This window comes from Dipodomys ordii, unplaced genomic scaffold, assembly GCF_000151885.1.
Source record: "Dipodomys ordii isolate 6190 unplaced genomic scaffold, Dord_2.0 Scaffold4, whole genome shotgun sequence".
Classification (NCBI taxonomy): domain Eukaryota; kingdom Metazoa; phylum Chordata; class Mammalia; order Rodentia; family Heteromyidae; genus Dipodomys; species Dipodomys ordii.
Genome location: NW_012267220.1, coordinates 19,147,773 through 19,171,424, shown reverse-complemented (window position 1 = coordinate 19,171,424; position 23,652 = coordinate 19,147,773). Strand labels below are relative to the sequence as shown.

General features: G+C 40.0%; 1 protein-coding gene across 1 annotated transcript in view; it reads right to left on the bottom strand.

The window, feature by feature from the left end:
- Positions 1 to 23,017, bottom strand: part of Frg1 (FSHD region gene 1) — a 27,347-nt gene extending 4,330 nt beyond the window's left edge. Inside the window, exons 1-7 of the mRNA XM_013023989.1 lie at positions 22,877 to 23,017; positions 21,795 to 21,865; positions 10,891 to 11,016; positions 9,737 to 9,794; positions 6,656 to 6,770; positions 4,690 to 4,794; positions 306 to 358 (exon numbers count right to left, since the gene is read on the bottom strand). Of these exons, the coding sequence (XP_012879443.1) occupies positions 306 to 358; positions 4,690 to 4,794; positions 6,656 to 6,770; positions 9,737 to 9,794; positions 10,891 to 11,016; positions 21,795 to 21,865; positions 22,877 to 22,938 (590 nt within the window). The 5' untranslated portion in view covers positions 22,939 to 23,017. The remainder of the gene's footprint in view (positions 1 to 305; positions 359 to 4,689; positions 4,795 to 6,655; positions 6,771 to 9,736; positions 9,795 to 10,890; positions 11,017 to 21,794; positions 21,866 to 22,876) is intronic.
- Positions 23,018 to 23,652: the final 635 nt, after the last annotated feature.

Below are 23,652 nucleotides of genomic sequence, written 5' to 3'. Positions count from 1 at the left end.
TAGAGCCCAGGCACAGAGTTCAAACCCCATAATGGACACAAAAAGAAGTTTTTTACAGGTATTTACTATCATGTTCCAAAAATTAACTGATTGTGATATAGCAATTAGGATCAGTCATGGTTCTAGCAAGTTGTAATCTGAAAAATCATGTCTCTCAATGATCTCTGAGGCCCAGATTCCATTTCTAAGACTAGTTAAAATGTAATGACTGATATTTGTCAATTCCATAAATGTGTCAGAAGAATTGGAAACTTGCTGGCTAGGTCCTAGAATAGCACAACTTTTGCTGAGAGGGATCTGTGTACTGGTGGATAAGGCCAAGACATAGATGTTGCTGACTGACACAGCCTATCAGAGCCTTCAATGTAATGGCAAAGAGAAGTCACTGACAACTGTTCAGAGATTTCTGGTACTTGACTAAAGAGGCTCAGGAAACTTCATATGAAAGCTACTTTATTCGCAAGTGTTTTCTTTGTAGAAGTGCAAATGAAATGTAGACTGCTAATATTGTAAATGGGTATAGAAATATAACAATGAAATCGCCTTTTGGGGCTGGGAAGGTGGCTCAGTGGTAGAGCACTTGCCTTGCATGCATGAGGCCCTGGGTTTGATTCCTCAGCACCACATAAGCAGAAAAAAAAAGCCGGAAGTGGTGCTGTGGCTCAAGTGGTAGAGCGCTAGCCTTGAGCTGAAGAGCTGAGGGACAGCGCCCAGGGCCAGAGTTTAGGCCCCACGACCAGACCCTCCACCCCCCGAAAAAAGTAATCCCCTTTTGTTTAACTAATGTAAGCTAATAAAAAAGAATGCAATATAAATGAAAAAATAACTTAAATATGACAATAAAACTAACCAGCATTTTCCTCATGGCCTGTATAATGAAAAGCAGTGTGTTACAAAATATAGAAGCTTCTGTAGTTGGGCCAGGGTACACACCTTGTGTCTACTATATGCATGTTTTTTAATTTTACCTTTTATTTACATTTTATTAGTATATATTAATTGAACAAAATAAGACATTTCATTATGAAATTTTCACATATGTATCTTCTGTACCATACCTCAGATGAGTGACTTTCACAAAAGTAACATTAAACAGGTGAGACTATATGCAGGGTCAAAGACTTTATAACATTAAGGTAATAATAGTTACCTCACTGGAATTAGAAATGACAATGTATATTATCAAGTTTAAGAGTGAGTGTAACTAGTTAGTTCAGTGTTTAATTGAAAGACATTATGACTATCATTTTCTTTTCAAAATACTAGAAAATGTCCAAATATTAGCTAGGTATCACTGGAAATTTATATAAGTAGATAGAATATTGTCAATATTAGAATATCTATCTAGGTGATATTAAAAAATCAAGGGGAGGACTGGGAATATGGCTTAGTTGTAGAGTGCTTGCCTACCATGCATGAAGCCCTGGGTTTGATTCCTCAGTACCAAATAAACAGAAAAAGCCAGAAGTGGTGCTGTGGCTCAAGTGGTAGAGTACTAGCCTTGAGTAAAAAGCTCAGGGACAGTGCCCTGGCCCTAAGTTCAAGCCCTAGAACTGGAAAAATAAAGGGGGGGGGTGGAAGGATTTTATAATTTGAAAAACATTCAGCCTTCATCAAGTCCAGTTAACTACCTGATTTGGGTAAGTTACGTTGCAGTTGAGAACTTCACCTTATTAATATAAAAGTGTCTACAATTTTTAAAATCAAGTAAAAGAAATTAAGAGTACCTTTCTTGGATTAAGGAACTCATATTTCCGCAGTTGAGAACTTCACCTTATTAATATAAAAGTGTCTACAATTTTTAAAATCAAGTAAAAGAAATTAAGAGTACCTTTCTTGGATTAAGGAACTCATATTTCTGCCCTAGTGACAGATATGAAATTAAAAACTAAACAATTGTTTTATGTAGTTTATATGTCTCTTCATGGAAAGGTGTGTACTTATTCATAAAAAGAGAAGTAACAAATTGACGGTTAAAAATCCTAGAAATTTTGCTCTTACATCTATGGTTTGTACCAGGATGCTTAGATACCATACGTACAACTAACAAGCAAACAAAATAAAACCACCTAGTAGCCTTCTGTGTGTGCGCGCATGTACGTGCGCATGTGCGTGCCAGTACTAGATGGGGCCTTTCACGTTTGCTTGGCTTGTTTCATCAAAGCTGGTACTCTACCACTTGAGCTACCTTCTACTTCCATAATTAGAGATAAGTCTTGAGGATTTGTCTGCTCAGGCTGGTTTTGGGCCAAGATTCCAAGATCTCAGCATCTTGAGTAGCTAGGATTACAGGCATAAGCCACTGGCACACAGTTCTTAAGTTACTTTGTATTCATGTTGGTAGGAGTATAATTTATCAAAACCTCCATATAAGACAATTTGGTAGCATGTAGTAAAATCACAAATGCACAAGCCTCTTCCCCATTAATTCTGCTTTTGTGAATTTGTCTTCAGATATACTTGCACATCTATGAAACAATACAGATTCAAATGTGCTACAACAATTTTTAAAGACAAAGGACAGGAAACAACCTATATATCCAGCCATATAGAGTCTAAGTAAATAAATTAAGATATACACTAAATTGAAATATGTAATATTTAAAAGGGATCTGGGCTTGTGTGTCATAAATGTGTCATTTCAGCTAAAGAGAAGGCAGAGCCAGGATTCAGGACAACCTGGACAAAATGGGTACCCCCCCGCAACATCTTTCATTCTTTTTTTTTTGGTCGGTTGTGGGGCTTGAACTCTGGGCTTGGGTGCTGTTCCTCAGCTTTTCAGCTCAAGGCGAGTGCTTTACCGCTTGAGCCACAGCGCCACTTCTGGTTTTCGAGTTGTTTATTGGAGATAAAGAGTCTCACGGACTTTCCTGCCCAGGCTGGCTTTGAACTGTGATTCTGAGATCTCAGCCTCCTGAGTAGCTAGGATTACAAGCGTGAGCCACAGGCGCCCGGCCCCCCAACATCTTAAAAAGAAAATACAAAGAGGCTAGGAGCATGGTTCAAGTGGCTGAGTCTTGCCAAGCATGCATCAGGCACTGGGTTCAATGATATTGTTTCTTTTGTATGTTCTTCCCCTTATGGTATGTCCCCTGTTGTCACTGTATTTGATTTTGGTATCCTGGTATTGCACATACCTTTATTTGAATTGGGGAAGAGAAGGGAAACAACAGAATGGTGAGACACAGGATAAATAGGGAACCAATGCAACAGCAATATACATAATATGGTGGAAATGATTTTTACAACTTGGGGGGGATGGGTGGGAGAGATGGAAATTAGGAGAAAAATAAGGGAGGTGGTAACAAGTTTGACAAGAAATGTACTTATTACCTTACTTATGCAACTGTAACTCCTCTGTATATCACCTTGACAATTAAAAGAAAAAAGCCAGGCACTGGTGGCTCATGCCTATAATCCTAGCTACTCAGGATGCTGAGATCTGAGGATCGTGGTTCAAACAGCTAAGGTAGGAAAGTTGGTAAGACTCTTATCTCCAAAAAAAACACCAGAAAACTGGAAGTGGCGCTGTAGCTCAAGTAGTAGAGCATTCACCTTGAGCTGAAGAGCTGAGGGACAGCACCCAGGCCGAGTTCAAGTCCCATTACCAACAAGGAGAAAGAGAGAGAGAGAGAGAGAGGAGGAGGAGGAAAACTTAGTGGAGAGGTACAACATTAAGGAAAAAGAAAATTAAAAAATATTCTAATATAAGGAAATTTTAGGAAGTTATTTAAAAAACAAAAAGCAAAAACTAGGGGAAGCTACGTACTGGTGGCTCATGCCTGTAATCCTACCTACTCAGGAGGCTGCAATCTGAGGACCATGATTAAAAGTCAGCCTGGGCAGGAAAGCCTATGAAACTCTTATCTCCAATAAACTACTCAAAAAAGCCAGAAGTGATGCAGTGGTTCAAGTGGTAGAGTGCTCACCTTTAGCAAAAGAAGCTCAGGGACAGTGCCCAGGCTTAGAGTTTAAGCCCCAGGACTGGGAAAATAAACAACAGAAAAAACAAAAACAAAAGAAAAGAAACTCTGAACTAGGGGAGAAATAGGAACATATCAGAAAGCATAGATGAAAAACATGCAGGGGATATATATAGATATATATCTTATATATATCTATATATATATATCTTCATGTACTTTGTTTAAACATTTTTCTACAATATGCTATGTTCTAAAAGTTAAAATTTAGAATGTAGGAAAGGCTTTAAAAGCTCATGGAGCTACACAGAAAATGCTACATCAATAAATGGAGGAAAGAGTAAGGCAGCTCTACTTCTCAACCACACTGTGCAATCAGCTCTCAGTTATTGTTTTAAAAAAATCAAAGTGTGTTCATTTATCTGTCTTTGGGAGGGAAATAGGGAAGACACAGAAATGGAGAGACAAAGGATGAACAAATGCAGCAGTGGTACTCACTAGACACTACATTGAAAATGCAACTTGTGGGTGGGCATGGGAAAGAAAAACTGGGAGAAAGTAAGGGAAGGGGTGACACTGTCCAAAAAGAATGTATACATTACCTGACTTATGAAACTGTAACCCCTATGTATATCACCTTTATAATAGCAATTAAAAAAAAAACCAAAAAAGTGTGGAGTATCACATTATAAAAAGTAATTAGAATTTTAAAATGATTAATGTTTTAAGTGACATATATCATTCTGCAAGGAAATGTCATGATTACCTTTATCATTTCTTCTTCCCCTGCTGTTTTACTCTTTGCTTCTATATCACCTGCTTCATTGCATCTAATAAAGCAGCTATTTGAGGCTAATAACGCCATTTTCCCCTAAAAAACAAATAACAAAAAAGAGGGCTATGAGAATACCTGCATGAATTTTTTTCTAGCTGGTAAAATCCAGAGGAATTTATAATAAACCTGGGAAATACAAGAACATGAAGAAGAGAAAACCCAAGCCACCTATATCTTACTACCCAAACATCAAAATATCAAAATAATTTTTTGTATATTCTTCTAATACAATTTCTTTTTCTAAAAGATTTATATAGCTTATTTAGTTTAGTTTAATATTGGTTTAAAGACAAGAAAAAGTATGACAATGAAAAGCACTGGTAAAGTGCTTTCCTAAAAAGTAAAACTCAAGGGGCTGGGAATGCATGAGGCCCTGGGTTCGATTCCTCAGCACCACATAAGCAAAAAGAAAAGAAAAGCCGGAAGTGGCGCTGTGGCTCACGTGGTAAGAGTGCTAGCCTTGAGCTGAAAAGCTGAGGGACAGCACCCAGGCCCAGAGTTCAGGCTCCACAACCAGACCGCCCCCCCCCCCCAAAAAAAGTAAAACTCAATAGTGGTAAGTCAAATCTGTATTATCAGCTTCTTGGAAAACAGGGCCTGGGAGGACCTCTCAAGCTAATCCTGGCAAAATATTTGGGAGACTTGATCTCAACCAATAGCTGAGTGTGGTGGTATAAATGCCTGTCATTATAACTATGCATGTGGAAAGTATAATTAGGAGAATTGCTGCTTAGGCCTGCTTGTGTGAAAGTTGAGACTATTCAAAAATAAGCAAAAAGGCTTGGTGGTATGGTTCAAACAGTAGATTACATGCCTAACAAGCAAAAAGCCCTGACTTCAAACCCTAACAAATAAATAAATAACAATAAAAACTGCCTAATATATAAAAATTTTTTTTTTGGGTCCGGTCGTGGGGCCTGAACTCTGGGCCTGGGTGCTGTCCCTCAGCTCAAGGCTAGCGCTCTACCACTTGAGCCACGGCGCCACTTCCGGTTTTTTTCTTTTTGCTTATGTGGTGCTGAGGAATTGAACCCAGGGCCTCAGGCATGCAAGGCAAGCGCTCTACCACTGAGCCACCTTCCCAGCCCAATATATAAAAATTTAACAAACCATTAGTGTTGTAAGTAAAAGCCAGTCTTTGGTGGCTCTGAATTTAAGAATTAATATCTGGAGGACTTTATTTTTATTTTTTGTCGGTTGTGGGGCCTGAACTCTGGGCCTGGCCGCTGTCCCTCAGCTCTTCAGCTCAATGCTAGTGCTTTATCACTTGAGCCACAGTGCCACTTCTAGCTTTTTCTGTTTATGTGGTGCTGAGGAATCGAACCCAGGGCCTCATGCATGCAAGGCAAGCACTCTACCACTGAGCCACCTTCCCAGCCCCTATCTGGAGGACCTTTGTGCATGGAATGCTATATTCTTTTAGGTGATTCTTTAAGTTGATTAAACAACCATTAAAGGTAGATGTTTTACATTGATTTCTAAACATGGGTAGATTCTCTACTACTTTTGAGTCATAGGTCCAGCCCTATACTTACTCCTATTAAATAACACATTGAAAACTAATCTTGTTGGCTGGGAAGTTGGCTCAATGATAAGAGTGCTTGCCTTGCATGCATGAGGCCCTGGGTTCGATTCCTTAGTACCACATAAGCAGAAAAAGCTAGAAGTGGCACTGTGGCTCAAGTGGTAGAGCACTACCCTTGAGCTGAAGATCTGAGGGACACCACCCAGACCCAGAGTTCAGGCCCCACAACTGACAAAAAAAAAAGAAAAGAAGAAAAAAAAAGAAAGCTAATCTTGTGCATTATACATTATACATTTGACTACAAAAACATGCTTTTTATTGACTACTTAAAATTGTTAGACTGACTGGAAGCTTTACAACAGTAGCACTTACATCCTGAAAGACTGGTTCCCACTGTTCTCTTGGTCCAATTGCATCTGAACGCCCAACAACAAGTCCATCTGAATTTATACCAAGGTATTTTCCATAGCCAGATTTTAGGGCAATTCTTAGATTAATAAGATAGATGTTAAAAAATTAGAAACAACATTAAATGTAGAACATAAACAGTATGTGTGTTATGTGTGTATGTATCTCTATGTGTATTGGGTATATGTTACTAAATATATTTAGTATTCTAAGCTCAAATATGGCTAGTTGTTGCCATCTTTGACACTGTAGTTCTATGCAGACAGTACATATTTTGCTTTTTTTCTAGTGCTGGTGTTGGGACTTGAACTTAGGTCCTGGGCACTTGACCCAAGGCTTCACTTCTAGCTTTTTGTTGTTAATTGGAGATAAGAGTGTCTCAGACTTTTCCTGTCTGGGCTGGCTTTGAACAGTGATCCTTAGATCTCATACTCCTGAGTAGCTAAGATTATAGGCATGAGACAATGGCACTTGGCTTTATATTTGCTTTTTAATATAAGCATTGTATCTTATATATAATATACATCTATATCACAAAGCAAACATTTTTCAAATGTGTTAAGTCTTCATGAATCCTTTTAATAGATGCACATTTTCTATTATAGTTATATTAAAATTTACTTTTTCTAACATTATACAAAATCCCATTGATTTCTTATTTATCTTTAGAAGACACTCCTAGAAAAGGAAATCATTGAACTAAAGGGTATTAACTCCCCCCCCTTCGCCCCCCTTCCCCCCAGTCCTTGCGCTTGATCTCAGGGCCTAGGCACTGTCCCTGAGCTTTTTGTTTTCTGTTGGTCATGGGGCTTGCACTCTGGGTCTGGACACCATTCCTCAGCTCTTTAGCTCAAGGTGAGCACTCTACCACTTGAGCCACAGTGCCACTTCCGGTTTTCTGGTAGGTTACTGGAGATAAGAGTCTCTCTGGACTTTCCTGCCCGGGCGGGCTTTGAACAGTGATCCTGAGATCTCAGCCTCCTGAGTAGCTAGGATTATAAGCCTGAGACACCAGTGCCGGCTTTTTTTTTTTTTTTGGCTTAAGGCTAGAACTCTAGCCACAGTACCACATCCAGCCTTTTCTGTTTATGGGGTACTGAGGAATTGAATTCAGGGCTTCATTCTTGCTAGGCAAGCACTCTATCACTAAGCCATATTCCCACCCCCTCAACTTTTTTTTTTTTGAAAAGGTATTACTACATGGTCCAAGCTGGCCTACAATGAAGCCACAGAGGTCAGCTAGAATGATATCAACATTATTATTGTTGTTGTTGTTATTATTATTATTTTGCCAGTTGTGGGGCTTGAACTCAGGGACCAGGCTGTCTCTAAGCTCTTTGATTCAGGGCTAGTGCTCTATACCACTTTGAGCCACAGCTCCACTTTCAATTTTCAGGTGGTTAATAGGAGAGAAGAGTCTCATGCACTTTCCTGCTTGGGCTGGTTTCAAACCAGGATCCTCAGATCTCATCCTCCTTAATAGTTAGGACTATAGGCGTGAGCCATCAGCACTCAGCTTGTTACCAACTTTAAAGCTATTACAGGTACTCAAACTGCTTTTCAGAAAAAACTGAAAGTAACACATTCTCATCCCAATTTATGGAAAGTATGTTTAGTGCTGGGGATGGATGGAACCAGGAATTATGCATTTTGGATAAACATTCTGCTACTGAGTTAAACCCTAAGCCAGAGAATGTTTTAAAATTATGGATATCTTGAGAACACTCACCCCAAAATACTCAGAAATATGGTATGGGAAAAATATTATTTCATTTACCATTATAACTATTTAGTGAAAATGACAATCAAATGTCTCTTTCTTTTTTTTTTCCTGAGACAGGATTTTGTTCCATAGCCTGACTGACTTGTATTCGTTATGCAACTAATGGTAGTCTCAAATTTACAATCCTCCTTCCTCAGCCTGGGATTATAGGTGGTATCCAGGCTTAGTTCACCAAGCATGTCTTTACTGGGGCCTGAACTCAGGGCCTGGGTGTTGTCCATTAGATTCTTTTGCTCAAGGCTGGCAATCTACCATTTGAGTCACAGATCCACTTCTAGTATATAATATTGGGAGGAATCATAAACCATATGCCATACTTTATACAGGTTGAGTATCTTTAATCTCAAAACTGGAACACTTCAAAATCCGAAACTTTTTTTTCTTTTCTTCCCATCCCTTCCCATTGTCCCCCCACCTCCTGCCCCACCAAAGTTGTAAAGTTCGTTTTTTGACATAACGACTTAAAATCCAAAACTTTTTAAGTATACACATAATACCACACAGAAAATTCCACATCTGATTTCATTTGATGACAGATCCTAGCCAAAATGTAGTCAAGGTAAAAAATTGTATAAGATTATCTTTAGCCTATGTATACAAGGTATATAAAACAAAAATTAATTTGGTTATTATTATTTGTGTGTCCCCACCAAGATATCTTAGCAGGAATGTATAAATATTCCAAAACCCAATCAGAAATCCATATTAGTTTTTGTCCCAAGCATTTTGAATATGGGATATTCATACTGTATCTTATTGGGCACATAAATAACACATATTAAAAAAAATTACAAAAGCTACTTTACAGAACTGTTTTGCTTCTTAAATTTACTTTGTAGAAGTTTTTTTTTGAGATCGGGTTTGGCCTATTAAGGGTAGTCCTTGAACTCTGACTCTCCTACGTCATCCTGCTAGATGCTGGATCACAGTTGTATATCATGCTATATCTAGCTAACTAGAATTTTTTTAATGAACGAAATTCAATTTAAGCTGGGCTCTGGTGGCTCATGCCTGTAACCTAGCTACTTAGGAGGCTGAGATCTGAGGGGTGCCATTTGAAGCCAGTGCAGAAAAGCCGGGGAGACTCTTACCCCCCAAAAAAGTGCTAGAAGTGGAGCTGTGGCTCAAGTGGTAGAATACTCGCCTTAAATGCAAAAGCTTAGGGATAGTGCCTAGGCTCTGAGTTCAAACCCCAAGTCTAGCATACATATACACACAAACACAAAAGAAAAAGAAAATAAATTTAAAAAGTTATTGATTACCTGGCATCAGACAATTTGACAGCAGTAAACTGCTCAGGAGGGCTAGGACCTTCATCAACTACAGGAAAAAAATGGAAAAATCTTGATGACTCTTATAAATAAATATGTAAAGGTATTCTACTTTAAAATAGGTATTTTTTCCCCTTATACAATTAGATGTAAGCCGGGCGCTGGTGGCTCACGCCTGTAATCCCAGCTACTCAGGAGGCTGAGATCTGGGGATCGCGGTTCAAAGCCAGCCCGGGCAGGAAAGACCAGGAGACTCCTATCTCCAATAAACCACCAGAAAACTGGAAGTGGCGCTGTAGCTCAAGTGGTAGAGCGCTCGCCTTGAGCTGAAGAGCTGAGGGACAGGGCCCAGGCCCAGAGTTCAAGCCCCACAACCGACAAAAAAAAAACACAAAAAACCAAAAAAACAATTAAATGTAAGAATATTAAGATATCTGACACAATTATAACAATATAGTACTCATAATAAGGTTTGATTATATTACATGGCTAATTTTACATTATTTCAAAACAAAACTTGTAAGCTGGAATGACACTTACTTAGTCATATCCAAAACATTTCTCTTTGTGATTTAGGATTTTTTCTTTTTGAGATCAGGTCTTGCCATGTAGTCTAAGCTAGCTCCTAACTAGCTATGTTGTTAGGCTGGTCTTAAATTCCTGATCCTTTGCCTCCATATCCCAAGTGATGGAATAAACAAATAAATGAATATTTGAAATACTAAATGCTTCTATTTATTCAAGGGATGACCATTCTGACCAAACCAATACTCCTTTTTACGTTCTAATTACTTCAGAACTCATTAGTGCTTCTCCTGAGTTAGACAATGAGAAAACTTGTACCCACATTACTTCTGGCAAAGGTCTGAAGAAAACAGAAACTCAAGTTTCTGACTCAGTAAGTTTCTCTTTTTTCATTCTACTGAATGAGATCTGAACTTCCTGAGTAACTAGGATTACAGGCATGAACCACCCAGCACCTGGCTTAATAACTGGTTTAAAGAAGGAAAAAAGTGGAAAGGCCTGATGCAATAATTCTATTTGGAATGTACTTGAGGCTAATTAGAATTTGGCTGCTATGCATGAACATTATTAAAGGCACTTTACAGGGCCTCTCCCATGTGTTGTTTCCATCAGATACAAACCTTCTTTATGTGGTGCTCCCAGTGTAAAGAGACCATTGTCAAGTGCATGAATATAGGTTCCTTTATCCATTTCAATGGCAATGGTTCCAGAAATTTCACCAAAGTTGGATACTGTCCACCAGATGCCTAAAAAAGAAAATAAGTATCTAAATTTTTTATTTAAAATTTGCTCGTTTTATCACTACTATAACTTATTTTAAAAAGCTTTTATTTTGCAGTTTTAAGAAATAACAGAGGCCTCTTTTTGCCCTTTTTTTACTTTCTCCTAATGAAAGATCGTATATAAGTATTACACATTGTCAAAGCTAGCAAACTGATACTGCTGCAATCTATGACTCAGAGTTCAACAATTACACATTTATTTGTTTGCAGAGGTACACTGAGGTGATAACCAGAGACAAGATTACATTCTCTTTAAAACATGCAAAGATACAAAAACTGATAAACAGAATAGTTTCTCTCATTCCAGACCCTATCTATCCATCCAGGTACCCTTTCCAGAATCAATGTCTATTATAAACTGTTTCTTTCTTTTTTTTTTTTTTGGGTCCGGTTGTGGGGCCTGAACTCTGGGCCTGGGCCTGTCCCTCAGCTCTTCAGCTCAAGGCTAGCACTCTACCACTTGAGCCACAGCACCACTTCTGGCTTTTTTCTTTTTGCTTATGTGGTGCTGAGGAATCGAACCCAGGGCCGAGCATGCAAGGCAAGCACTCTACCACTGAGCCACCTTCCCAGCCCCATAAACTGTTTCTTAAGTGAGCTTCAGAAAAGTACTTTCCAGCACATATATCAGTCCTACTTTTTCCTAAGTAGATACCTGAACCTTTAGCTAATATCAGATCCTATATATGCTAATTTTTCCCTATACACATATACTTTGATAAAACTTCACTTATAAATTAGGCACAAGGGCTAGGAATGTGGCTTGGTGGTAGAGTGCTTGCCTAGCATGCATGAAGCCCTGAATTAAATTCCTCATTACCACATAAACAGAAAAAGCTGGAAGTGGCACTGTGGCTCGAGTGGTAGAGTCCTGACCTTGAGCAAAAGTAGCTCAGGGACAGTGCCAAGGCCTTGTGTTCAAGTCCCAGGACTGGCAAAAATAACATAAATATATATAAATTAGGCACAACAAGAGAATATTAAATAATACACATAAGTAAAATTAATGGATGTGGTCTCCCTTAACATAACATGCTTTTTATCTTTTTACTTAAAGTACTTTATAGCTTCTTTTTGGCATATCCAAATTACTCTTGTACTTTGGGACTATTATTAAGTAAAAGAACTAACACTGTAATAATATCACAGCATCTGATTTTATAATTCAATTGGCTACATGACTGAAACAGGTGAGTATATACAATGGACAAAGGGACAATTCACATTCAGCTTGAAGAATGGGAGTTTTGATCATGCTACACAGATGATGCATACTTTTAAAACACATTGCTGATTTCTAGAAAATTTCAATTTAATATTTTCAGACCGCAGCTGGCTACAGGTAATGAAATCTGTAAAGGGACAATGTAAAAGTAAGTTACTGTAAACTATGATTTTTTTTTTGGGTCTGGTCATAGGGCCTGAACTCTGGGCCTGGGCACTGTCCCTCAGCTCTTCAGCTCAAGGCTAGCACTCTACCACTTGAGCCACAGCACCACTTCTGGCTTTTTTCTTTTTGCTTATGTGGTGCTGAGGAATCGAACCCAGGGCCTCATGCATGCAAGGCAAGCACGCTACCACTGAGCCACCTTCCCAGCCCAACTATGATTTTTTTAAACTATGATTTTAGATGAGAAATAAAATGAGCAGGGTGCAGGTCTATGAAGATTCATGTTTAATCAAAAGGTTCAACTGATTTAGCAACCACTTAAAAACTTGTATTTTAACAGACAAAAGGTCTCAAATCTTCATTCAAATTGTAGATTACCAAGAATAAAATACAACCAATCATTAACTATATATAGATAATATTAAGGAACTCTTGTGTTAATTCTGCAAGATCTGATAATAGCATACTTGTATAAAAAAATAAGTAAAGGGCTGGGAAGGTGGCTCAGTGGTAGAGCACTTGCCTTGTATGCCTGAGGCTCTGGGTTCGATTCCTCAACACCACATAAGCAAAAAGAAAAAAGCTGGAAGTGGTGCTGTGGCTCAAGTGGTAGAGCACTAGCCTTGAGCTGAAGAGCTAAGGGACAGCGCCCAGGCCCAGAGTACAAACCCCACGACTGGACCCCCCCAAAAAATTGTGGATACAAAAAATAAGTAAAAAGGGAATGAGACCCTGACATATCACAGTAACTACGAGCTATATAAAAATTTCCAGAAACAAATATGGTTCATGTATGTATAACTTTGTACAACCAGAAAAAATTATATATAATTACTGTAATTACTAATAGTGAAGAGAATGGATATATGATTAGTTTAATTTTTAATAATTTAATAATAATGATAATTATAATAATATATTATAATGTAACTCATAACTGAGCTAAATTATTAATTGAATTATTCAACTTCTATATTAGTTTGGAAATTTTCATTAAGAAAGTTTTCTAAAAACTTGAGTTTATACTATATAAGACTTCCTATCTAAATATGTTAGGTCTATAGTTATTAAAGTATTAGTAAAATTTTAGCTATTATGAACTACAATTAACAAAATGTATCAGGACCTAAATGAAGTTTTGTAAATTGAAGGGATGAGTGGGATTGGGAGAGACAGGAGAGAATAGAATGGGTGATATTAAGATGTGGTGTACGCACAAATTAACATGTTGAATTGAAAACCTTTCGCATACTACTTAAAGATAATACAAAAGCTAAAATAGAGAGACAATAGAAAAAAAGACAAATTGGATTTCACAAAAATTAACAACTTTAGATACAGGATGACCCATTGTAACAATGAGATGTACAAGACAGTATGTTGAAAACAAACTTTACAACTTTGGTGGGGGGGGGAGGGGAGGGAGGAAAGGGAGGAGTTGGGGAGGTAGAGAGGAAAGGGATGGTAGGGGAAATATAAAGGAGGGTGTAACAATGCTCGATAGGAAACAGACTCATTACCTTGCTCATGTAACTGTAACCCCTCTGTACAATATCTTTACAATAAAAATATATATTAAAAAATGAACAACTTTAGTGCATCAGAGACTTGGAAATCACATACATGGCAAGGGATTAACATCCAGTACATGTAGCATTCCAAAAAAACACACATTTAAAAGTGGGATAAAAACATGAATGCCCATAAAAAAGATGCTTAACACCACTAGACATTAGGGAAATGCAAATCAAAACCACAATGAAAAAGTAAAAAAAATATTGTACATGCAAATATGTGGTACCTAAAAAGTGTGTTTAATTAAAGCTAGAAATTTTATGTTGAAAAAAAGATGCCTCTTCACACCCATTAGGATTACTGTAATAGAACAAAATAAAGCAAAACAGAAAAAGAGTTTTGGTAAGGATATAGAGAAATTGCAATCCCATTTATGCACTGCTGGTGGAAATGTAAAATGCTATGTATAGCCTCTACAGAAAATGTGTGATAGTCAACAAACAAACTGATAGAGCAGCAGTTCTTCTGAATATATAACCAGAAGCATTATAAGCAGTGATAGCTCCAGCTCTGATGCAGCTGGTAGGGAAGGAGGCTGGGAAGGAGAAGCTGACGCCTGCTTACCATGTAAGATGGGTAGCCTCTGCGATGGAGTGGTAAACCTTGTTTCTGGACAAATTCATACCTCCCTCAAGCCTTAAACCATCTTGTTAGGAGGGCTTTCTGCTTGAGACTGAGGTACAGGAGGATCAGATTACATGAGCTGGGTGCAAGCAAACGCAAACTAGGCAGGCATTAAGAAGATATAAAGAGGATTTGGGGAAAAAAAAGAAACAACGTGTCATCCATCAGTGTCTTTAGTGATACCCAGCCATTGTCTTAGAGGCTGAGATTGCAAGAGGAAGAGTTGTGTTTTCTTCCCAGTGAGAGCAACTACAACTTTACTGCCCAAGGGTCATTTCAGAAAGCAAAAGACCTAGCTTCCCCTCACAGAGCTCCAATCACAATGATTCCTTTATCTTTGCCATCAACCAGGGAAGGCCTGGAAAAGTAAGGAACATTTGTTGATGTGAAGGGCTGGGACATCCAGCCTGGGTCTAGGTGACAAACTGCCATCAGAGATGAACACAGAGAAGGAGAGTTATAGGGAAAGTTACTCAGAGAGGGAGAGTTAACAGGGCCCCAAAGTTGGCAGCCCCACCCAGCCACTTCATTGCGGCAGGCCACTTGAAAAAACAAAGGACCTAGCACACAGGAAGGAGGTAGACAGTTCAGATTAGACGACTAAGACTCTAGGAGGCTGAAGAATATTCAGGGATGTGGATTTCTGCAATAACCATCTTAAGGCCAACAAACAGGAGAGATTTTAAATTAGGCAAGCTGAGGGCTTCTGACCAGAGCCATAGAAGCAGTTGGCAGCCTTACCCTGATAGTGACAGCAGTTTCCTTGCCTGATGGACACTTCAGGAGAAAGGGCCCTTGCCTTGGCTGCTGGAATGCTCTGACCTTGGGACCTGACCGGAAGACCAATCTACTTTAGCTTCTAGTAAGCAGCCTGTAGCCAGGAAGGGCTAGAGACTCAGCCGCAGCTCAAGGGCTTGGAAAACAAAGACCAACAGCCATGAGAAGGAGCTGTGGAAGGAGAGGGGCTAAGATGGAGACGCAAGTGGAGAATTCAAAGCAGCAAGAAGAACTTAGGCAGTGAAAGGTTCGAGGGGTGACCTCACCTCTCGTGAAGGTCACTACAGACTACAGACACAGCATCAAGCTTACAGCTGTCAAAATGCCCAGCACCTGAAGCTGTCTGGTGCTATAGAGGCTCGCTACTAGGCAGGCCTCAAAACTCCAGGAGTAGGACTTGGGACTCACATCATGCCACATGGCCTCAGCCTCACCACAGGGTGATAAGCTAATGGTCAGGATCTGAAAAGATGGGAAACCTGCAAGTGGAACACTGAAGTCCCTCAGTTTTCCACCATGGGTGAAGAACTCAGTGAGTTACTTGTTCCCCATTACTGGGTACATTAGGGGAACTTCCTATGAACACAGCAAGCCATTAAAAAACACCCAACAAACCAGACCAGGAAAGAACTACCCAAAGACCTATCTGCTGCTTCAGAGGGCAAAACAGGAGGATCTAAGTGGGAACTCGACTGGCCTACAGACTAAAAAGCAACATCTAGTACACAAAGAGAAAGTTCCAAGGTAGAAGCAGCATGAAAGCAGACAACTGACCATTAACCAGGCATGCCCTGAATGCACATGTAACACCAACCCAGTTAGTTTTCTTCCAAGTGATGATCAGTGTTGGAGGATCAGGCCTGGTTCCTTGAGCACACACATGGCCAAAGCCATGTGTTACAACTACATTGTAACCTCCCTGCATAGTCCTGCCTGAGCACTGAACATTTAACTGCAGCACAAGAAGTGATGTCAGATGTACAAATCTCAATGCAAACACAAAAGAAATGTGAAAAAAATGGTTGTATGAACCCCCCCCACACAGATCAACAACTGCAGTATATTAGTTGCTAAATACAGTGAAGTAGAACAAAGTGCAAAGAACTCAAAAGAATAATTATAAAAATGGATAACAAAGAGAATACAAATTAAAATATGAATATTCAAATAAACAGCTAAATGAAGTGAAATGAGTGAAAACATAAATATAAATCAACAGCTGAATGAAGTAGGAAGACTATGTAAGATACGAAAAAGAATTCAATAAAGATACAGAAATCTTGAAAATGAAACTGATACCTGGAAATGAAAATAAATAAGTAAAATAAAATACTGTGGACTCCTCAGGAGGGTAGAACAAAATGAAGACAGGATTTCAGAGCTTGAGAAAAAAGGTAAAGATATCAAAAAGTCAAATGAGCCAGGCACTGGTGGCTTATGCCTAAAATCTTAGCTACTCAGGAGGCTGAGATCTGAGGATCGTGGTTTGAAATGAGACTCTATCTCAAATTAACTACCAAAAAGCTGAAAGTAAAACCATGGCTCAAGTGGTAGAGTGTCAGCCTTGAGAAAAACAGCTAAGGAACAGCACCCAAGCCTTAGTACCAGCAGAAGACAAAAACAAAAGTCAATGCTGGTGAGTATATAAGGGAACCCTTATATACTATTGGTAGAAATATCAACTAGCAGGATGATATACTGATTGGAAAAATTAATTCTATTCAGAAATTTGCCTTTTTATGTTAATTTGATTAGGAAGTAGATCACAAGAACCATACTTAGAAACCAGACTTCTTTGTCCATTAAAAGATATGCCTTTTCATAGTAACCATGGATCCTTTATCGAATTGCAATATTGATGTCATTTGAATTAGAATGAAGGATACAGACAGCTTATTACGAAGAGCCTGAGCTTGAACAGCTCATTTTTTTTTTTTTTTTTGGTCAGTCATGGGGCCTGAATTCTGAGCCTGGGCGCTATCCTTCAGCTCTTCAGCTCAAGGCTGGCATTCTACCACTTGAGCCACAGTGCCACTTCCAGCTTTTTCTGCTTATGTGGTGCTGAGGAATCGAACCCAGGGCCTCATGCATGCAAGGCAAGCACTCTACCACTGAGCCACCTTCCCAGCCCTGAATGGCTCATTTCTTCAACCACACTTATCTTATATTAAATTAGGTACAACTACTTCTGAAGAGCTTCCTGTACACTACAGGAAGAGTATTGAAATTGTAATTGTAAATTGTAATTCTTTGGGGTTCTATGAAGTATCATTTACAGTCTGTAGGATTTGCTAATCCAAGAGTGGTAAATTCCTTCTGAAAAATTAAAAAAGTAGATGAACCAAATCCACTATCTTTAATGAGAGCTTATCAAGCAAAAAAATCTCTTAAGACTGGTTCAGCATTTAGTTGCCTAGCAAGCTTGAAATCCTGTGTTCAAACCCTGGAACACAAAAGAAGTAGAACAAACATTTCTAAGTAACCTCTTAAAGTATATCTGTAATCCTAGTGACTTGGGAGGTGAAAATCAGGAAGACTGTAGCTTAAGGCCAGGCTATGCGAAAAGCTAGTAAGATCTTTATCTCAATCAACAAGCCTAGCGTGATGTTGCGTACTTGTAGTACTAGCTATGTGGGAGGTACAGATAAGAGGATTACAATTTGAGATCAGTCCTGGGCAAAATTGTGAGAAAAAGGGAAAAGGGCTAGGGGTATGGGTTGATCGTACAGTGCCTGTCTAGCAAGAGCAAGGCCCTGAGCTTAAATACCAATATATAGCAGAAAGACAGAGAAGTTCGGAGTGGGGGGAGATAGACTATGCTCCTGTTCATTTTATGAAACTAGTCATTACCTTGATAGTAAAGCCAAATGTGCCTGTAAGGAACATAAAATCCAAGTCCCCCATCTGTCATCAACATAGATACTGAAATCCTAAAAATACATTGGAAATAAAAAATCCAATATGCCAAAGGATAATACATCATAGCTAAATTCAGTTTAAATTAAGAATATGAAAATAGGTCAAGGGCTGAAAATGAAACCAAGGAAATCCTTTGTAGAATCTCTGAATAAAGCAATGCAAACAAATCAAGAGGCAGAAAAAGAAAAGCATTTGACAGAATTAAACACCTTCAATACTAAGTTAAGATGCAACATTCTCATTTTGAAAAAAGATATCCATGAAAATACTACATAGCGGGGCTGGGAAGGTGGCTCAGTGGTAGAGCACTTGCCTTGCATGCCTGAGGCCCTGGGTTCGATTCCTCAGCACCACATAAGCAAAAAGAAAAAGCCAGAAGTGGCGCTGTGGCTCAAGTGGTAGAGTGCTAGCCTTGAGCTGAAGAGCTGAGGGACAGCGCCCAGGCCCAGAGTTCAGGCCTCACGACCGGACCCCCCCCCAAAAAAAAGTACTTTTTTTTTGTGGGGTGGGGGGGGTTAGGGAGGGGGGTCCGGTCGTGGAGCCTGAACTCTGGGCCTGGGCGCTGTCCCTCAGCTCTTCAGCTCAAGGCTAGCGCTCTACCACATGAGTCACAGTGCCACTTGCGCTTTATTTCCTCCCCCCCCTTTTTTTTTTTTGCTTATGTGGTGCTGAGGAATTGAACCCAGGGCCTCAGGCATGCAAGGCAAGTGCTCTACCACTGAGCCACCTTCCCAGCCCCCGAAATTCTTATTATATAGAGGACTACTGAAAACTTTCTGCTCAAGACTAGGAATAACATAATTATGACTATTCTCACTACTTCTGCTCAACACTTTGGTGGGTATAATAAACAGTAAAAGAAACAAAAGACAAGTATTAGAAAGAAGTAAAATGAAACCTACAGGAAACACTACTGGAGATTTCTCACTTGCTATATAAATAAACAAATTACTAGTAGAAATAAATCAACTTAACATATTCAACTTTCAGTTCAATATATTAAAAAGTAGTTATATAAATAACAAAAGTAAACAACTGAAAATAAATTTAAATTCTGTTCACACAGCATTATAAAATTATACAATACTTGAGGAATTTAAAAAATATGTACAAGGGGGAGGGAAAGTGGGAGAAAAATGAGGGAGAGGGTAATAAGTTCAACAAGAAATGTACTCACTACCTTATTTATGTAACTGTAACCCTCTGTACATCACCTTGACAATAAAATTGAAATTAAAAAAAATGTGCAAGAGGGGCTAGGCAAGTGGCTTGGTGGAGAGTGCTTGCCTTGCATGCATGAAGCCCTGAGTTGGATTCCTTAGCACCACATACACAGAAAAAGCTGCAAGTGGTGCCGTGGGTCAAATGGTAGAGTGCTATCTTTGAGCAAAAGAAGCTCAGGAACAGTGCCCAAGCTCTTGAGTTTGAGCCCCAAGACTGGCAAGAACAAAACAAAACAAAAAATGTGCAATATGGAAAAGGACAAATTATTAGCAGCAGTATGCCTGAAAATACTGATTCTCCCTACATGATCTGGATTCAGTATAATTTCCCCAGAAAATCTAATAGGTTTTATTATGAAACTGGTAAGTGAACCTAAAATTTACCTGGAAATATTAAAGACTTAGTTAATTTTCACAAAAGAAATATGAAGTTGGAGGACTAATACTACCTGACTTCAAAATTTTATGAAGTAAATAGTAATAAAGGACATCAATGGAACAGAAAAATATTTCAGTGGGACAGAATGAATCAAGATCATACGAAGTTGGTCAGATGATTTTAAACAGAGGTACCAAAGCAGCTTGTTCATTTCTTTGTTCACTTAATTTTTACATGGTGCTGGGGATGAATTCAGGACCTTGTACATATTCTTCCTCTGAGTTACATCCCCAGCCCTCCAAAAGAGCTGGATGGAGAAGTAAAATATATTCAAGGAACAAAACCCAAACCTTGACACCTACTTCACAGTATGCCAAAAATTAATTTGAATGGATGACAAGCTCAAGATCTATTATCCGTATAAGTGTGTGTGTGTGTGTGTGTGTGTGTGGGTGGGTATGTGGGTGCGTGCACGTGTGTTCTGGACCTCAGGACCTAAGCATGTGTCTGCGCTTTTTAGGCTCAAGGCTACCAATTGAAGTACAGCTTCACTTCTGGCTTTTGGGTGGTTATTTGGAGATAAGAATCTCATGAGTTTCCTGTCCAGGCTGGCTTTAAACTATGTTCTCAGATCTCAGTCTCCAGAGCAAGTATAGGTATGATGCACCAGTGCCTGGCCTATAAAAAATTTTAAAGTGACATCTCTAAAAAGTAATGTAGAATTTCTGTAAGAACTGAAATAAGTGAAATATTATTTAGAACAGAGAGATAAGGCAGTAGCCATCAAACTTTAAGAAAAATAAGAACTTCAGCTCATAAAAAAAAACAACAAAAAACAACAACAACAACAAAAAAACCAACAGGGAGTGGGAAGGTAGCTCAGTGGTAGAGCGCTTGCCTTGCATGCATGAGGCCCTGGGTTCAATTCCTCAGCACCACATAAACAAAAAGAAAAAAGCCGGAAGTGGCGCTGTGGCTCAAGTGGTAGAGTGCTAGCCTTGAGCTGAAGAGCTGAGGGACAGTGCCCATGCCCAGAGTTCAGGCCCCATGACTGGACCCCCCAAAAACAACAACAAAACAAAACATTGATTTCCTCGAATATACTATTCCCTCTTTTTCTTTTTTTGAAACAAGGTCTCACTGTGTAGCTCAATGGGCTTGAACTTGTTATGTAGCACAGGCTGGCCTTCAATTCAAGTACATCCTGTCTCAACTTCCAGGTGCTGGAATGACAGGCTCAAGTGACCTATCTCTATTTTACATAGGTTTAAAGTAGCTATAATTTATGCCACTTCAAAATCTAGCTTATCATGTTTTCAAACTGAAGACATTTACTTTAAAATATAGATACAGAAAGGAAAATAAATGAATAATTGGTGCGTATGAGACAGATGGTTTCTACTACCATTTAGAAGCAAGAAGCTACCTTGATGCTCTAATTCTGTTTAACTGGAATTTCCATTCATTTCAGTTTTTACAAAACAATTATTTTTATTGTGATTACACTTCCCTTAAAGGCAAATTGCTGACTCATACATTTAAATGAATGCACTTTCAAAAAAGTTTGCAAAATATTTGGTTTTAGAATGCTCATTTATAGGTATGGTATATAGTTAGCATCTGACTACCAATGAGTCTAATAGTGCCCACTGAATCTGAGTCAGCCTTCCTTCTTCCAGCACACTGTTCTGATAATGAAGTGGTATCTACTATGCTTGAAAAAGAAAAGGAATCTGCAACTATAAATGATACCTAAGCACTTTAAGACAAACAAAAGTCAAAGTAGGAAAACACTTTATACATAATCTCAAACAGATGTTAATTTCTCTCTAAATAAAGAACTGAGAGGACTCACCAACAATATCAAGCTGAGTTTCTTCATCTTCTTCTCTTTTTCTTTTCTTCTCTTTACTCTTTTTCTTCTTACTATGGGAAAAAGTAGTACAATTAGATATATTGCCGTGTATATTAAATATCACTAGATGGAAGCTTACAAGAGTCTTTGAGCTGTTCACTACTCTATACATGTAAATGATTTTTAAATTATTTGCAAGGATTTAAAGTTCTAAAAAGTTGTTCTGGTTTTGTGTCCCCTGTGTTAAGTGTGTCTGCCTGGCCTTGAATTTTTGAACAAAACAAAACTTTCTGTGAATCAATTTTGTCGTTTGTAAAATTAGGATAATACTGGTGCCACTAGCTTTTGCATGTAATTCTAGGCCGAGATCTAAGGATCAAGGTTCAAAGCCAGTCTGTGCAGGAAAGTCTGATGAGACTCTCATTTCCAATTAGCCACCAAAAATCTGAAAATGGAGCTGGGGCTCAAGTAGTAGACCATTACCTTGAGCAAAATGCTCAGACACAATGCCCTTGAGTTCAAGTCCCAGGACCAGTGTGTGCGCGTGCGCGCACGCGCACGCGCACACACACACACACACACACACACACACACACACGTGTGTGTAATAACACACCGTACAAGGGTAATAACACGGTGCAATTGTTGTAAAGATGATTAAGGGTTGATAGGTATCTGTGAATAAAACTAGTGAACAGGCCCAGCCTCTTTAGAACAGTTTAGAATTTCTAAAAAAGGTCAAACACAGAGTTTTCATTAAACTCAGTAATCCCACTCCTAAGTACATACTCCCAAGAGAAACGGCAGTTCATTCTCAGACACTTAAGTAAGAACGTTCACCGCAGCAATATTCCTAGTGTCCCCAAAGTGTCAGTAACCCGAGTATTCAGTAACACTAGGTCCCCGGCCCCTCTCGGAGCCCGACTCCCCCGTGACCCTGGCCCCTCGGAGCCCGACTCCCCCCGTGACCCCGGCCCTCCCGCGGAGCCCGGGGCTCAATCCCCCCGCCCCCATGTCCCGGCCCCCCGCGGAGCCCGACTCCCCTCGATGGTCCCCCAGCCCCCCCCGGAGCCCGGGCTCACCCCTTGGCCTTCGCGCCCTTGAGTACCAGCTTGGTGGGCTTCACGTAGGCGTACTCGGCCATGCTCCCCACCCGACCTCCGCAAACCGCTGTGAGCCGACGTCAGGAGCAGCGACCGCGGCGAAAGCAGAACTCCGAGCCAACCGGACCACTCACTTCCTGTTTTCGTCGCCCGCCGTGGCGGCGGGAGCTACGGCGGCCGCCCAGGGACTAACGACGGCCCCGTTTATTGGGTCGCTGTGGCGGAAGTCCCGGATGTTAGGCCCTCGCAGGGGGAAACCTGGGTTAGAAGCACCCTCTGGTGGACGCCGGCGTGTCCGGCACCGGCCGGAGTCTCTTCCCACCTTTGAGGAGGCCACCTGCCAGGCCTCCGGATGAGCCTGAGGGTAAAGTGTAAGTCTTTGCTCCCCTGTCGTCCCTCGCACACAAAACCTTGTCTCCCGCCTGACGCAGCCAGCCTGGGGCCGACGCAGGCTGGGACGGCGGCGGCACCGAGGCCAGCTGCGGGTCCGGCCAGGTCCTGACCCTGGGGCATGCTCTGCAGCCACTTTAGTCCCAGAATCGTTTATGGCCTTGTTCCACTAGGCATGAGGGGACGGGGGCCACGTTCCCCTCAGCCGTTGCCAGGGCTGTGAGGGATTTGGAGGCAGTACGGTGGAGGTTGGACCGATCATGACAGAGGCCGTCCCAGTCAGTGAGGAGACAGGTGTGCATCAAAGAAGGGGAGGCATGCGCAGGAGGCTCTTGGCGCCTTTCGAAGTGCTACTTGCAAAAAGC